This window comes from Rissa tridactyla, chromosome 18, assembly GCF_028500815.1.
Source record: "Rissa tridactyla isolate bRisTri1 chromosome 18, bRisTri1.patW.cur.20221130, whole genome shotgun sequence".
NCBI classification, from domain to species: Eukaryota; Metazoa; Chordata; class Aves; order Charadriiformes; family Laridae; genus Rissa; species Rissa tridactyla.
Genome location: NC_071483.1, coordinates 1,924,759 through 1,941,792, shown reverse-complemented (window position 1 = coordinate 1,941,792; position 17,034 = coordinate 1,924,759). Strand labels below are relative to the sequence as shown.

The 17,034-nt window shown below is 40.3% G+C and overlaps 1 protein-coding gene across 3 annotated transcripts; it reads left to right on the top strand.

The window, feature by feature from the left end:
- The first annotated feature begins 182 nt into the window (after positions 1 to 182).
- On the top strand, positions 183 to 16,734 carry CLSPN (claspin). 3 transcript variants are annotated; one of them, XM_054223643.1, is made up of 25 exons: positions 183 to 295; positions 1,061 to 1,190; positions 1,749 to 2,212; positions 2,921 to 3,085; positions 3,430 to 3,519; positions 3,755 to 3,827; positions 4,281 to 4,389; positions 5,057 to 5,613; positions 6,609 to 6,800; positions 7,678 to 7,862; positions 8,405 to 8,607; positions 8,922 to 8,986; positions 9,391 to 9,596; positions 10,072 to 10,232; positions 10,329 to 10,555; positions 10,794 to 10,908; positions 11,594 to 11,675; positions 11,988 to 12,082; positions 12,679 to 12,843; positions 12,937 to 13,058; positions 13,296 to 13,423; positions 13,936 to 14,041; positions 14,722 to 14,804; positions 15,011 to 15,172; positions 15,381 to 16,734. In XM_054223643.1, the coding sequence occupies exons 1-25, from the start codon at positions 275 to 277 to the stop codon at positions 15,492 to 15,494; spliced, it is 4,020 nt and encodes a 1,339-aa protein (XP_054079618.1). In that variant the 5' UTR covers positions 183 to 274; the 3' UTR covers positions 15,495 to 16,734. The 3 variants fall into 3 exon arrangements, with proteins under 3 accessions (XP_054079618.1, XP_054079619.1, XP_054079617.1); XM_054223644.1 differs by having other exon boundaries at positions 2,918 to 3,085; positions 9,418 to 9,596; XM_054223642.1 differs by having other exon boundaries at positions 2,918 to 3,085.
- The last annotated feature ends 300 nt before the right edge of the window (positions 16,735 to 17,034 follow it).

The window sequence follows — 17,034 nt, the reverse complement described above, 5'->3', positions numbered from 1 at the left end:
CGGCCGCCTCATCCCGCCTCATCCCCCCTCATCCGCAGGGCGGGGTTACAGGGCGTGCGGGTGGCCTCGGAGCGCCAGCGGTGATTGGACCAGGTGGAGAGGGCGGGGCTACGAGGAAAAAAATTCCTAATCAAGAGGCGAGGGGAAGGGCTTCCGGAGAAACTCTGGGCAGCCGTTGGCTGTCTCCGCGGCTGGGCGCGGCCGGGGCAGCGCGCGAAGACTCGAAGCGGTTTCCGAGGCGGCTGTGCGGCGGGAGCGGTGTTGGGTCGGGGCTATGGCGGCGGCCCCCACTGAGGTGAGTCCTGCCGCTCCACACAACCGGCTGGCGGTGGTGGCTGTTGTCGCAGCAGCAGTCCGCGGCCTGCCAGCGGCCTCGGGGGTCAGCTGGCTGCGGAGCGGAGAAAAGCTGGGAGGGGTAGTCGAGTGAGGCGGCGGACGGCGGCAGCAGTAGTGGCGCCTCCTAGGCCGCCCTTGAGCCTGGGTGGTGGAACCGCGCCGTCACCGGGCTCGCTCCTCGCTTCGCACCGACTACGCTTACCGGCGTACCCGGCGGCGCGCCCTTCCGCCTGGCCGCCGCGGTGCCCGCCGGGAAGGCGGCGCGCGGCCCGGCCCCGCGGGCGCGGGGCATGCCGGGACGGCGGCGGTGCCGGGCCCGGGCGGGCGCGGGGCATGCCGGGAGGGGTGCGAGGGCTGGGCCGCGCCGCCCCTTGTAATTGAATTAATTCAGGTGAAACGCGGGTGTGGGACGGTAAAGTTTTGCACTTATCGTTATTCTCTTCATTCTAATGGTTTTAAGTAATGATCAGTGGCGCTCAGCCAGTGTGCCTGCTCTTATTTTTGTGTGTTGAAGCTCACCTTCAGCATACCTAAATAGCACTAATAGTTGATGTAGCGTGATCTCCCTTCGTGTAAATGCCAGTTAATTCTTAAAATATAACGATAATGTGTGTGTATATAATTGTGTGTAAGGGATTTGCCAAGGCTTTGGAATTAATTTAGGCTCCAAGAGTTGTTCCTTCACCATGCTTATCATAGTAAGGATGTTTTATTTGCTTTATAGCTTCCATTAGAAGATCTGAATTCAGACGTGCAGAAGACCCTTGACAGTGACTCCGACAGTGGACAGGGCAGCTGTGAAACGGCCTCCCCGCGTCACCTCGGCAAAGGGACGGCATCCCTCGATGGCGGAGGTCTGTCCTGTTCCCATGAGCCTGCACTGCTTGGTGGCCGCTGCCTTCAGCAGAGTGTTTTTCGTTTATGTTATAAATACCTGTTTAGGAAGTTGTCACTGCTTGACCTGTGTGAATCCAAATGGCCTTTGGTGTTTCTCAGAATGTGGGCAGACATCTGTAAATCTCTGAAAAGTGTTTTTTGAGGTACAGAAAGGGAAATAGTAAATGGGATGTGTGTGTCTTAATTGCGTATTTCCTTTATGTACTTATTTAGTTACTTACTGTGGGTTTTATTACTATATCAAGGCAAGTTGCTAATCTATTGGTGAAGGATTTTCGGCTTTGCCTTTTTTTTTAAAGGTTAAAAGCCTAGAACATCAATTTGGGTCAACTATATACTGCACTACAGGGAGAAGTGGATTTTGAAAACTTGAGTTCAAGCTGATTTGCTATAGATGTTGATATTGTGAAATTTAACAGATGTGTAATGTTGTGTTTAACTGATTGTTTGTTAATTAACTTATGGAATTTTCCTCTCCTCTTCATCATTTCTTTTATTTTAATGTATTTTGTCAGATTCAGAGGAAGAGATTTTTGTACATAAAAAAGCAAAAAGAAAGAAGGCGCTTCAGGACAGCGAGAGCGAAGACGGAGAGGATGGTGGCACTTTTGCGCAGGATGATATTCTGGGTGGAGACAAGGAAAATGGAGAGGAAAAAGAGAACATTACTGCCCAGAATAAGAAGAAACCTCGTCGGATTCGCCAGGGTCTGCTAGACAGTGATGACAGTGACACTGGTGACCGTTTGCAGATGGAAAACCTTGAAATAAGCAGAAACTCTATCTTGCCTGAGAATGAGTTGGAAGAGGAGAGACCACTAAAATCGGGGAAAAAGTACAGAAAACATAAACAACACAAACGTGATTTTGAAGAAGAGACAGAAAAAAAAGCTGTAGGAAAATCAAGAAGGAGAAAGGAGAAGGAGGGAAGAACGGAGTCCATTAAACAGCTGAAAAAAGAAAAGAAGCCTAGAGCAGAGGTATGTATTTTGGCAGAATATCTCAGATGTTTTCTCAACTAAGTTAAATTTATTACTGTATTTGCTTATTGTGTTTCAATGCTTCAGCATTGCTAGTGCCCACGTTCCTACAGCAGCTGTGGGATCCACGGAACACCGCATAAGTCTGCCAGTTTCACCTGCAAAGAAAGTACAAACCCCAACACTTGGTTATTTAATGTCAGTGCATGTTAAGCCAGGCAGAAATTCTTTGAGTTCTTTGGGTTCGCTGGGGGTTTGTTACGTGCACAAACTGCTTTGATTGCTGATTTGGCTTTTCTCTACATTGCTGTGCTAGTTTCTGGAGGAAGCTTTGGGCTACTTTCGTGCTGGAATTCTGGTCTAAATAAAATGGCTGCTTGGGAGGTTGCATATTGTTGCTATTTATAAAATGCATGTTTCAAGTGTTAATTGATTCTCTCTAAGCCATTTTGGTCTTCAGTAATTATTGAAATTCCCTATTTATCATAGATGTAGGGAACACTGCTCCATGAATTCCCTTATCAACTTTGCAGTGCTGTAAAGGGAATACAGCTGGCTTATAGGACACAAAAGATGCTAGATTGAAGTTGGCATGTACTTTTTCTAACTTCTTTCATCAAGACCTTTTGACAGTAAAATTAATGTCAAAGAACTGAAGGGGACCTTCTGAAATGAATTACACCAATACTTTATTTTTATGGCAAGCAGGTAGATGGTGGTGAGAGGTATCCTTTTAATGACAGCGGATGTCTTCTTGATGACAAAGAACTGTTTGATAATGGCTTAGAAGAGGAAAATGATTACCCCCCAGAGGACGAAGAGTCGATAGAATCAATACGAGCGGCAGTGAAAAACAAAATAAAAAAATATAAGGTAACATTTGATAGCGGTACAAGATTACTGGTTATTAGTGGGAAGTATTGTACCTGGGCGTGTATGAAACTCTTTTTGATAATGGTGCACTTCTGCTGTGACAGAGGAGAGAATAGTTCTCTGCTTTTTGTTCTTAAAGATGGTGGGGTGTGGTCTTGGAAAGTTATAAAGATAATGCTACAGTAGAAGCTTTGGAAATCTACCATAAGTATTATGGGGCATTTGTGTTGGTTTACGAGAATACTTGCTGATTTTGACGACTAGCAATGATTCTGTACAATTCCTTGTTTCTTGTTTGCCTGTGTCTCTAGACAAATAAGCGAATCTCTTTTTATGCACTGTAGAACAAAGAACGTTTTTCTGAGGGTGAAGGCTACAAACATGTATTTGATGATGAGAACGAGGAACCTGTATTAAAAGAACCAAAAAGGAAGGTGAAGTATTCTTCTCTTTAGAGCTCTCCATTGTTTGTTGTAGTCGCTCAAATTTTTTTTTTATGCATGCTGTCCAATGTTATTGTTGATTTGCTATTTTTAATCTTTTTTTTTTTAACTGGCTGCGTTACTCTGGCTTTGTATTTGAAAGGGAAAAATAAGCTATTTAGAAAGTATAGATAGAGTCCCATATTTTGTTTTCTGACTTCAAAAGCATTTCTTTCCTTTCCTTAAGGAGCGAAAAGCAGCAAGGTTAAGTAAAGAAGCCATTAAACAACTACATAGTGAGACCCAACGACTTATTAGAGGTAAAACTTAAATTCTTTCTATATAGAGGGTATAAACTGGTAAGAAAATCAGGGGAGAATTACCATGAGTTACTCTGGGTTGAAGGGTGCAAGACTTTTTATTCAAGGACCTGTTAAAAGGTATCTTTTTAACTAATGAAAAAAAAAATCATTCTACAAACACTTGAGCCGATAAACTTGTTGTGTAAAGTTAATGCAATATTTAGAGTTTGATAGGCGTGTAATAGCATTGAAACTGGCCCTGCCATTCTGGTATTAACATCACAGTTCACTTCCTAGTGAATCCATGGACATGTTGCAAATTGGGTCTTCAGGACTGTTGCTGCTGGAACTCTTTCCCAGACTTTCCCAACTCTTGCTGCAAAATACTTGTGTGAAGCCTCTTTGAATTTCAGAGGTATCAAATAAATGCCTCTGACTCTTTAAATTTTTTTCACTTTCTTTCTCTGGTAGAATCATCCGTGTCTCTCCCATATCATGTGCCTGAGACCAAAAGCATTCACGACTTCTTCAAGCGTAGACCTCGACCCGTATGTCAAGGAAATGCCATGGCATTGCTGAAGTAAGGACTTAAACCTTCCTTACATTTTTTTTTATAAATTTTGAGGAGATGCCAGCTTCGCTCTTGGGGATAACCAGACTGTTGCATGCTATGGGTGTTGTATGATGTACACACCTGATCTGTGTACACTCACAGATTTTATGTGGTTTAATTTTAGCTGTTGCTGTGACTGGAAAGTTTTATTAAGAAACTTCTTAGGCTTCTTAAATTCTGTGAACACCTGGAAATCGGGAGTGTGTCAGCGTTAACATAAGGCAATTCTGCACTCTTGACGCAGTCGTACTGTTGAAGTAATCAGGGCCTAGTAGTAACTCCAGATGAAGTAACATGCTCATGCAGAATTACTTTGCTGTCGTTTAGACTGGACCACGACATTTTACTTGGACTGTTTCTTCTTTTGAGTAATATGTAGTAAAGTACTTAAGCTACTGTAGTCACAAAATCTTTCAGGAATTTTTTACTGATAATGTAACCAGTACAAAGTCATTACACTACTCTACACTTCCTTATTTCCTCAAAATGAAGTTTTCCAGACTTCTGTCCTTCACTTCTTCCTACACATTAATGACAATAATTAGGAAATGATCTCTTCCTCTCTGAGTTTGTTGTCAACCTCTTCTCCCCTTTCACAATAGCCATGGGTGATATTTCTTTCTGCTGGCCTTAGGTCCACTAAATACCATCTATCCCTAAGTGAAGAATCTGCAGACACTAAGAATTTGGGCAAGGATTGCAAAGATGGGCAAATCAAAGGTGATCAATCAGCAGCTAATGAACCAGAAACAAGCCTTGGCAGAGAGGTTGATAGTACTGTGAACAAGCCTCTTGCTGATGTAGGGAAGAACTTGTCAGAAGACTGTGGTGAAAAGCCCTGGCAGGACAGTGATGAGACTCCTACACCTAGGACTGTAACAGCTGATAATAACACAGAAGAACAGCAGCACTCTAACTTGCTAAGCACTGACTGTGGCGCGCAAAAAGAGAATGAAATTCCCCTAGCAGTTGGAGGAGATGCCCTTGAGCAAAGAGATGAAGCAGCACCAGACTTAGAATGTGAAAAAAGCAATCAAGAAGTGGGGCCTGGATTGGGGGCACAGCCTGAAAAAGTGAGGAAGTCCAAGTTGGATAAACTCCGTGAGCTGGGAATAGACCTGTCCATCAGGCCAAGAATCTGCTCTGGCAATGAATCCTTTATAAACCTCGATGAAGCCGATTCAAATAAAGGTATCACTTTTATTGTTGTAATCCTGTCATATCTGCCCAAGGAAGCAGAGTTAATCTGAGTTTAACTGGAAAATCTCTGAGAAATGTTTAGGTGGTAGAAAAGTCAAGCATGTTCACCTAACAATACAGTTTCTTTTCTTGATGTTGGTATCGCTTTTCTTTCAGATAGTGTTTAAAAGGGAGGTTCTGAGTCCTTAGTATTTGAAAGCTTGAAGGAATGCTCTGCTCAGAATGCTATTTAATGATGGATAATTTGTTTCCATTTTGTTATAGTGGATTATGTTGGCACTTTTTTCAAGTTGATTCAAAACAAGGCGTACAGTAATTATCTGGAAACAAAATTGGCCTGTGTTCCAGAGTGTTTACCATGGATTTTGTTAAAAGGCAAGGCTGGGTAGCAAGGGAAAACTTACTTTTGTAGCAGGAATGTTTTGAATGTCTTTTTAGGTACTGGAATTTTAACGTCTATTAATCAATATTAAATAGCTGACCTTGATTCAGGGAAAGATTGCAAATGGTTAGGCAATGCTATAATTCCATTAAATGTATTATGTATGAGAAGATGTCTGGATTGGATGCTGCTTCTGTGCATGCAGGAAACTGATCTCTGCCAAGAAACAATGTTTTTGTCAGGCGTGAGTCTGGTTTTAGGTATCTGTGTTAGCAGAAATGTAGAGAAGCCTGGTGGCTGGAAGGCTAGAGTGGAAGTGAACTGAGGTCTTGTGGATAAATCACAGTTAATGCTAAGGTAATTTAATGTTAGCTAATATCAATTAAGTACAAGTTAGAGCAAAATATGCTGTAATGTTTTATTGTTTTGTTACTCAAATAGAACGGTTAAGCAAATATTAAAATAGTAAAGGTTTAGTTTTTAACTGACTTCCTTGAAAAAAATAGTCTCAAGACCTACTCTTCATACAGCTTTAGCAGTCAATGCTTTTAAATTCTATCAATTAAACTTGCATTTTGAAATTTAATTAATTTGTATTTTAAAGAATTAGAAGCCTTGAAAGCACGTTTCTTGAAGCACACTCTTAAAACGTCAAAATCCAAAGTTGAACGGACCGTAAACATGAACATTATTCGTAAGGAGACTACATCTGAAGGAAAAGAGGAACTGAAAGCAGATGTGGTGCCAGCAGTATTAGCTGCAGAGAGCCTGGATGAAACAGTCCACACGAAGCCAGGTTGGTTTGGGAGGAGAAGTGATGATGGTTGAATTGGAAAACTCTTTGTCCTTTTTTTTTCTCTCTCTCATTTCCCCTTTCCCAATGCTGCTCTATGAAATGCAGACGAAGGCATCTTCATCTGTAAAATTAGTATGTGTGTTCCCTCTAATGGAGAGCCCTGTTTTAAAAATGGATCTTGATAGACCTCTTAAATAGCACTGGCTGGTGTAGGACAGCCTCAGTCAGATCTTTATGGCTTTTCTCTGGATTTATGCCCATCTGTACGAAAATCCATATAAACATTTGTCTGCACTGTTGTTTTCCATCAACCCTCGGAATGTAACTCTCAGACTTCTTGTGAACTACTACCATTTATTAGATTTCTCATGATTCCTTATTTCTATACTGCGGTTTCTAGTAGAATTTTATGTATTTGCAAATAAAAATATGTGTGGAGTGTGACTCTCCCATAGTATCTGTTACAAAAAATAGATTATTTGGCTGGTTCTATGGGCATGTGTTATTTTTAGCTGCTCTTAATTATTTCATGTGCTATAGCACTTCTGCCCACGGCAATTGGATGCTCTTGTTCCCAAAAGGCGCAGTGGAGAGACAGACCTGATTCTCATTCAGAGTGCTGCACCAGTGGCACTTACGGATAATGATGAATCTTGATAATTCATGATATTGCGTGGTGTCTCTAAACTGAGCTCGTTGAAACTCACTGCTTTAGCTCTTCTAGCTGGCAGATCAATGCATAAAACCACTTAAAACCATGGAATTCTTTGATTCCCTTTCTATATGTGTAGCTACATTAGATTGGATGCTTGTAGGCAGTGAAGTTAAGGATTCACTGTAGTATATCTAATATATTAATTTATTCCTTTCTGTCCAGGTGAAAAGCTACAAGCGCTGAAGGCTAAACTCCAGGAGGCCATGAAACTCCGCAGGACTGAGGAACGCCAAAAGCGGCAAGCATTGTTTAAACTGGATAATGAGGAGATGTTGGAGGAGGAGGAGGAGGAGGAAGAAGAGATGACAGATGAGTCTGAGGAAGAGGAGGAAGAAGGCAATCATGAGGTCCGTGTGTAACATTTTTACATCACCTAGTCAGCTTCTCAATTCTGCTGCTTCTCCCCAGTGACACGAGACTTTTGTACACTATAAATATTAGGGAAATTGCCGAGAATTCTTCCTAGAAGGTAAAAAATTGCTCGAGCTAGTATGTTTGGGGTTTGAATTGTCTAAAACTGAATTTATTAGTATTTGCTTTATTTGTCTAAACAATATTAAAAACAAATATAAGTGTATAAAAGATTTTGGTGACACTTTCTGTTTTTATATGTCCTTGGCTCATTGCTAGCAGGGGACAAATGGAGGTCACCTGTCTGATCTGCGGTAGGGTTTGTCATGGCCTTTCCTTTTCAAAAGGATCAGAATAGCTTGGCTGTTCCAAGCACCTCTGTGTCGGTTGTCTCGGAGAGGAATAGGTGCATGTAAGAACCGTGAACGTCCCTCACCTTCATCCTCTGTTAAAACACTTTCTTGAAAAGTATGCAAGGAAGTTGACAGATCAAAGCAATGATCACCATATCTCTGCTGTGTTTGGGGATGTTTTTTAGAATGTGGAATTTCTGCTGGATGAAGCAGAGGAAGATAATGAAGATACAGAAGAGAAACACGTTGAAGACGGTGATAAAGAAACCGACAAAGAATCAATTGATGGAGAAAAGCTGGAGAAATCTGTGCACTGTGATTCTGTTCCCAAACCACCTTCAACAGAGTCTACATTGATGCTTTTTAAGGACAGCTCCTCCAAAATGGGGTAAATAAACCAACCTTTAAAAATGGTGCCTGAGCAATTTTAAATTTGATCAATAAACATAGGTGTCTTGATTTAAAGTAGATTCTATAAGTATTTTTTCTATCTTGTTCTAGTAAGTATATGTGCATTCATGCATATTTTCTTTAAAAAAACTTAATGACTGTAGTTGTTGTTTAGTGGAATAAGCTGTTTCTTAATCAAAATGTACTAGATGTATTTTTGTGTGTTACCTTGTTTTTTGCAATTTGGTTTGACAGACAATAGCAATTCATCTTGTATATATTAGTAAATACCTTTTATTTAATGAATTGCAGATATTCTCTTCCTGATGAGAAACTTGAAATGGAAGAAGCTGTAGACAAAGCACCTACCAAGTTAGGTAAAGTAGAACTATTACCGTACCTAGCATATTTTTTTACATGGCACATGTAGAAGTTTCTATTTGGGACTAGTATTCAATATTTTTCTTATTTCATCACCTGTATAGTTAATACAGTGTGATTATAAAAGTTTAGACTGATGAAAGAAATGAGGGCTTGAGAAAACTAGAGGAAAGTTAAGTTCAAAACGATACTGGAAAAAATATTAAAACAGAAATAAAGATGAAATTCAGTAAAAAAGTGCAATATGCATCCTCTATGAAGAAAGAAATCCAACATGAGGACAGAATAATGAATTTTTAGCAAGGTGTTTGTGTTGCAAAATAGTATCTTGAGGTTTTACTGGATCACCAAAAAAAAAAAGTTGTTAAGCACTGTATTTAAATACTTGTTTTCTTTTCAGAGGATGATGATTCATTTTCTCTACCAGCACTAGCAAAAGAGAACAGCCATAACAGCAGCTTCGAGTTGATTGGCTCCATGATTCCGTCCTATCAGCCCTGTAACAAACAGATATCACGTGGGGGGACCTTTTTGTCTGCAGCAGGAGGTTTCAGGTCGCCTTCCCCGGGTTTTTTCAAAACAAGCTTTATCAGCTCTGCTTCCAAGGTAAGGCTCTCAGTCCACTTCCCATTATATATTAACACAATGGGTAGTGAATAAATGTATTTTATCTTGACTGTCATATCTATCAAAAAAGTAATACCAGGAGAAGGCATCTAGTGAAATGCTTTTATATGAGTAAGGCTTCAGGAAAGCAAACTGTCCTTGAAGTTTGAAATTGGAATGGATAAAAATGACATTATAAAAACTTACATTCAAAAACATCAAAGAAAAGATGCTGTAATCTGGTTTTGGTATCTAAAATGTGTAAATCATAAATATTTTTTTAAGCATACTTTACACAGGCTATACAACATCTGATGTCAGCGAACTCCTGTGATTTATTAGAGCAGTGTGGACATACTTAACTCCTGCATGATGTTGATTATTTAAAATAGCTTAAATGTTTTATCCCGTTCTTACTTTTGATTTCTAGTGTTGCAAAACAAATAATTTGTATATTTTACATTCCTTTGACTAGAGCTCAGGAAAGACGTCTGAGCCCTCTCTTCCCATAGAAGATTCCCAGGACCTGTATAATGCCTCTCCTGAGCCGAAAAGTTTATTTCCGGGGGCTGGGGAGTCACAGTTTCAATTTTCTCTGGAAGATGACACTCAGAGCCAGCTGCTTGATGCAGATGGGTAAGTGATAGGTGTAAAAGGTGACGCTTTGTGTCCTTTAACAGAAATAGGACATACAGACCAGCAAGATTTTTCTAATCACAGACGTTCTTTCAGGTTCTTGAATGTTGGACAACATCGGAATAAATACCAGTCCACAAAGCATCAGCTGCCTCTGGCGAGTATGGATGAGAATGCAATGGATGCCAATATGGATGAATTACTGGACTTGTGTTCTGGACAGTTTAGCAGCCAAGCTGAACATGTGCCAAATACCAGCAGCAACAAAAAGCAGAACATGGAAGAATTGCTCAGTCTTTGCTCAGGAAAATTTGTGTCTCAGAGTATGTCCTGAATTCTGTTTTCAGCTTTGCTAGTTGCTTGATTTATAAGCTTTACGCTAAGGTCCCTTTTAGTTCTGAGCGCTAATGCAGAACGTGGAACTTCCGAGACTTCTGAGAGCTCTAACAATTTGTTTCTTTTTATGGGAGCATGTTAACTGTCATTTCTAGGATGCCCTCTGACATTTGAAGAGTAGAAGTGTATCTGTCTAACAAGTTGCCGTCTTACTACTTTTTGCAGCAGGTTCTCCAACGTGGGCATCTTCGGTATCTTCCAAGGCAGAAAAAGACAGTGACATAGAAGATCCAATGGCAGAAGCTCTAGCGCTTTGTTCGGGCTCCTTTCCCACAGACAGGTTAGCATTGTTCTTCCTCAAATTTACAAAAGCTTTTAGTGGTAGCTGTCTTTCTTCACTCTTAATGTGTCTTCTTATTTGACATCATTTCGAAGTGCGGTCTGTTTTGGACGTAAAGCAGTCGCTCTTTAAATCAGCAACATATGCTGTTTCCCACAGCTCCTGTGAAGGGAAATTCTTCTTTGTCTATCACTAATAGTAAAAGAAGTGTTGAAGAACTTTCATCAAACTGGGAAAAGATGGTTAGAATGTAGGGCTTTTGGGTTCTGTTCTGGGCTGTTGCCAAACTACAGGAACCATAACCAAATGTGAGTTGGATATTTGCTTTTTTTCTGTTGATGAAACTAGAAAGGTGTAAGGCTGCCTGACAAAAGGATAATGAGACTTAACAAATGGGAATGGTAGAGGGAACCAAGAGGAATCTTAGAGGGAAACGAACTCAGAAGTTAGTGCTTGTGCCGTGGTTTCTGCCAGTGAAGACCTGAGGTCTTAAAACATTGATGCTTGTGGGGATTTGGTGCATTTAAAGCTAAATGCTGTTGAGAGACTGTAGCTCTTTGAGCACTCACAGGTAATTGCCCAAGACCAGCTCATGTGGTCGTTGAAATTTTGCCTTGAATTATTGCAAAGCCATCATTGGAGGTGAAGTGAAAATGTGTGTTTCTTTCACTTACCTTTCCCCTAGGGAAGAGGAAGATGAGGAGGAGCAAGAAGAATTTGGTGATTTTCAGCTTGTCACAGATGACAACGCCTTTGATAGTGCAGAGGTATGAACTGATGGAGCAAGGCAACTGCTGCAGCGTCCTGACAGAATTCCATTTATCTGCTTAAGTTTTTTTTAATATAACCATCAATGCAAAATATCATGACTTCTATAGGAAGCTACTGAAATGTTTGAGCAATGTTTGGATCATTTAAAATGTGTCCTAAATATTATGATATACTGGATATAGCAAATCATCTGAAAAATCTCTGGTGTTTTAGTCTGTGTTTATTGATTGAAGAACAGAAGAAGCTGTCATTACAAAGCAATCCACTTTCAGAAACTCCTTAATTTCTGAAAACTTTCTCTTTGATAGGATGAAAAAAGTGGAGATAGTGATGCTGAAGAAGCAGAAATCAGCGATGAGGAGGAAGAACTGCTGAGACATAGACAGGGCTTGAAGAAAAAACTGTAAGTATATCTTTTTTGTATCTTAACTGCCAGGCAGAATAGAATATTAATAGCACTAGAAATTTGGTGTATAATTATTCCCTCCCCAGCATTAGTAGCTTTATATGGTGTTGACTCTGGCTGGTTTTTTGCTTTGGTGCTGTCACGTTGCATGAGTTTAACGACATTGCTGGTGGGTTATAGAGGATTTCATTATAATTTTCACTATGGATGGAAATCAAAAAGCCACGATGAAAGCAATGCAACACTTTTTGACCAAAAAAAGGTGTGCAAGAGTATTGCTGTCATTCCTCATGCCTTAAGAGCTTTATTTGTTCTAAGAAGTAAACCATGTAGTTGGCAGTTACCGTCGCCATTGCATTTGGTAGGCAACTGGCAAGGAATCTGGTGGATGACAATAATTTGGGGTGTTGCATGTTGGCAGGCTGTGTATGTAAATGTGCAAGAACTCAAGTCTTAGTCTTACCAAAAGTTAATCATAATTCTCATTTAGGGTATGTGTTCATTTTTATGTCAAAAGACAAATCTTGCTTTCAGAAGATTCGTGTGATTATTATTGGTCTACCAAGCTGAACTCTTTTAACCTTCTTTTATAGAAAACTGCAAGATTTCATGGAAGATGAAGCAGAGCTGTCAGGGAGTGATGTGGGAAGCGAGGATGAATATGATGGTGAAGACCTGAATGAATATGAAGAAGAGATAATTGATGAGGAACTCCCTAATGAAGTGGAATTAGAAAATCAAATACAGAAATTTCACATGTTGGTGACAGTATTAGTATATATTTGTGTGTGTGAAGTCATGGCTCGGGTATAATCTGGTCTGACTTGCTCCCTTTCCTCCTGTGTTGATAGGAAGGCAATGCTCGATGACGACAAGCGTCAGTTACGCTTGTACCAGGAGAGATACCTCATCGATGGTGACCTGCACAGTGACGGCCCTGGCAGAATGAGGAGATTCAGATGGAAAAACATAGGTGCCTTTCTGATCCCGAGTTAACAGATGGGGGTGAAGGATTGGAAAGAGCGTGTGTGTGTATGAAATAGCACTCGGTAGTCCTTCAGAAGTAAATAAAGTCTTTCAGAACTAAATTGGGTTGGGGGGGGTTCTGGTTTGGGTTTTTTGTTTGTTTTGGGGGTTTGGGATTTTTTTACTAGTCTGCATATTTTATGCCTCTTTTAAAATTGATAGTTAACTTTTTTCCTTTGTCTAGATTATGCTTCACAGATTGACTTGTTTCAGAGAGATTCAGATAATGATGATGAAAATGAGCAGTTTGATGAGACAGAAGCGAAATGGAGGAAAGAGCGATTTGAACGAGAACAGTGGCTTCGTGAGCAGGTATTAATTAGCTTCAAGAAAAGCACCTTGCTCAGTCTTTATACTGTTGCTAGATGTAAAATTGTTAGTTCCTCAAGTTAAACTCTGGAAAAAATACCCTTCGTAAACGTCTCTGTTTTTCATTGTGAATTCTGCTCTTTCTCTTCTACAAGTATTGTACAGAGAATTCAGAAGGGAGAGGCAAAACAGCTACGGCAAAACAAGGCAAAACAAGTCGGCTTCAAAGCTGAAATGAGTCTCTTATGCTGGGAGTATAACTCGAAGTTTTAGAAGTTTCGTATTAAGTCAGATTTGTCAGCTGAATGTGATGCTATGTGTTTGATGTTCATTGATAGAATGAGGGTGATAAAATATCTGAGAAATTGCAATAAACTTCTACAGTAGAAAGTAAATAAAAATGAATATATTAATTTACATAATGAAAAGACTTGGTCTACTTAAAATACTGAATGAAATGTAAATTTTTAGTATGAACTCTTTCAGTTTTACAAAGTGTCTTCTCTCTGCTACAGAAGGAAAAAAATAAAGAGCAGGAAGAGGAGGAGGAAGAAATTGGTGAAGACAGCCAATTCATGAAACTAGCAAAAAAAGTAACTGCTAAGTCACTACAGAAGAAAGGTAAGCTTACTTTTTATTGAATTGACAATCAAATAAGAGAAAGTTTAACTTCCACTCGTCACCCATGGTCTCCAGTGAAGCACGCCACAGATCAGAAAACTCTAGTGTTTAGTTTTCTTACGCCAGTCCGAGCGCAGGTCTTCCAGAACTTGAAAAGCTAAAGGTGTAAAAGCATTGAAAACACGCGACTGCAAGGTTGATGATAATTGTGTGTATTTACTTAATAAAATAGTACACTGCTTCTGGAAAAAAAATTGTAGAGTGGAAGTGAATCCTCTACATCTTTGTGTAGACTTTTATTCTTCATTTGCTTGCCTTTTAAGTCACGGAGTAGACTGTAAGTGACACTCAGCTTAGCAGTTTCTCCAAATACCTGTGACTTAAAGAAAAACTACATAATGGAGTGAGAATAAAATTAAGTTTTCCTTGGTTGTGGCAAAAACATGGCTCCCAAGTGTGCAAAGCTGTTTCAAAACCAAATTTTCCCTTCTAACTGATAGAACTAATTGCCGGTCACCTATCGGTTGTGTGGCTCATAGTATAGTTTGATGCAGGTTTTTTTTTTTTTCCCCTATGGTTTTTACTGTCTGTTGGCAATTCTAAGTTCCTCAGTTGATAAAAAAATTATATTATTTCAAGTGAAGTTCAGAAACTGACGTTTTCCTCTTCGTCTCTGCCAGCGAGCCCAGCAGTGGCCGTACAAGACGCAGTGCTCTTACCCAGGAACCCTTTTGAAGCGTTCAGACCTGCCAGTGACATCCAGGTTGGTAATGGTTCTGAAAATGGTGGTTCCAAACTGCATCTGTAGAACCCAGCAAAGTCAGCTCAGCCTAGGTTCTGCCTTTTTCTGCTTTGTGTGGCAGCGAGCAGCATTTCAGTGGGGAGTGGTCTTTTCTGTTAAGAGTAACCTGCTCAAAGAGCTGCCTTGTTCGTGGGAGTGGTTTAATGCAGCATTTCTTTGTTCTTCAGATAAAAAATGGGTCTCTCTTGAACAGACCTAAAGCTGTCCTTCAGAAACTCGCAGCAATGTCAGATCTTAATCCAAACGCACCTCGAAACTCAAGGAATTTTGTCTTTCATACGCTTTCCCCAGAGAAGAGCGAAGAGGCAAAGGAGAAGTCAAAACTTCAGGTAAGGATTGTGTGGAATGTGCTGCCAGTTGTGTAGATTATTTACACGTACAGGCACTAAGCACTGCCAGGTAGTTCAGAGCACTGCTGTTTGAAATATTCTCTGTGAATTCCTTCTATGTGCTCTCACAGCAAATAATTCTCTGATAATTCGGAACTTAAACTTTTTGGAGATTTTGTATATGCTAATGTATTCTACTCCCCTGTAGGTGAAGAAAAGAGGTTCTACTGCAGTAATAACATCCCTGGCCAAACGGCCCAGGGTAGACAGCACCGAGGAAACAAGTCAAAGCCGAAGCATATTCCAGTACTTGGAGAGCTGAATATTTCTGTTTAGGGCCAGAGGTTGTATCTCCTCTCTCTGCCAGTTGTGGTTTGTTTTGCAAATCTGCCAGCAAGTGTCAGGAAGGTAAACAAATAGCTGTACATTCTCCTGCTGCCACTTAATTCACAAGTTCCAGTAATTTCCAGGCAATGGTCTCGTTTATTCCCCTTTGGTTTTTCTCAGTGCTCCGTGGCAAACGTGAGCACAGACCCCACGCTCGGTTCAGAATGAAATGCTAACTTGCTCTTTCCCAAGCATTAAGGAAACTTACACTACTGTAAACTGTCCTCACAGAATCTCGCGTGTTTCGGTGGTATCGGTTCCATCTGAAAGTACCGTTCATGTGACGGGTATGATGCAGAAATGCCGCAGTTAGCTTAAAGCACAGGTGAAGGAGATATTTCTGCAGTTTTGGGTAGGAAGAAAGCAGTGTGAACTGTGGCAGGACATGTGTTGTTTACACTTGCAGTACAAAGGTAGCCATGGCTTCCTCCAATGTCGTCCTTTCTCTAATGTTAAGCATTTATTAGCTTGACGTTTTAAGAAGCTCTAATTTATATTTGAAATGTACACTTTTAAAAAAGGTCCCAGCCTTTTATGAGGCAGTGGGTAAGACTTTCTTTCCAAGTTTTTATTACTGTTTATATTTTTACATGTGCATATGAATGTGTGTGTCTGGAGAGGGAAGAATGTGAATAACAGATGTGGGAGAGGAAGAGGAGGTGTGTCAGGGTTTTTCATTCGCTTTTTTGTGGGGGAAGTTGTTTGGTTTGTTTTCCCCAAGTGAAGACTCTCCTAAGTCATCCACTCTGTTGTTTTCGTGCAAGCTGCCCTCATCCAAGAGAAACCATCCATTTCTGAACAGCTGGTAGTGAAAGGCCGCCTCTAGAACAAGGAGATTAGATAATAAGGAACCATCATTCACAACTACTGTAAATAGTGTGAAAGAAACTTGAGCCAGAACATGCAGCGTTTCTGACATCTCTGTGTTGAACGTGTTAGAGACCGGTCAGTGGTGACACAAGGGCCTGCTCTGTACCACTAAACATCTTTCTAGGACCCGATGTCACGCACTTAGATTGCCGACTCTGTCAGAGAAGGATCCTCAACTGTAAATTTTTGTAACATCATAAGCGTACACCTGGTGTGCTACATGTAAAATATTTTACTGTATATTATGTCTATAAAGAATTATGGTACTAATTGGAGTGCAACTTTACAATAAAACATGTTTTTAATTTTGGAGGCAGTTGGACTTAACTTACAGGATTTTACTTGGTTGTGTGTATGTGGGGTTTTTTCCCCAAATGTTTGTCTGTCTCTGTTTTGTTTTCATTGCTGCTTTTCTTCGGTAGCCACAGTTAAGCCTTTAGCTAGGAACAGCTGCCATAATATTGGAATACAGCAAAAACAATCTCCCTGTGTTTATTGGAGCATAAATTGTCGAGTCCTCAAATCTTCCACTTCAAGTTTGCATAAAATTCTCAGCCCTAAGAATATGTCTATTTTTACTGCTACAATAGTTTTGGTTTTGTTAG

Coding starts and splice junctions, on each gene's coding strand:
- CLSPN (XM_054223642.1), top strand. CDS start 275: ATGGCGGCGGCCCCCACTGAG. Junction 9,597..10,071: donor TTATCAGCTCTGCTTCCAAG/GTAAGGCTCTCA, acceptor TCCTTTGACTAG/AGCTCAGGAAAGACGTCTGA. Junction 14,042..14,721: donor TAAGTCACTACAGAAGAAAG/GTAAGCTTACTT, acceptor CGTCTCTGCCAG/CGAGCCCAGCAGTGGCCGTA.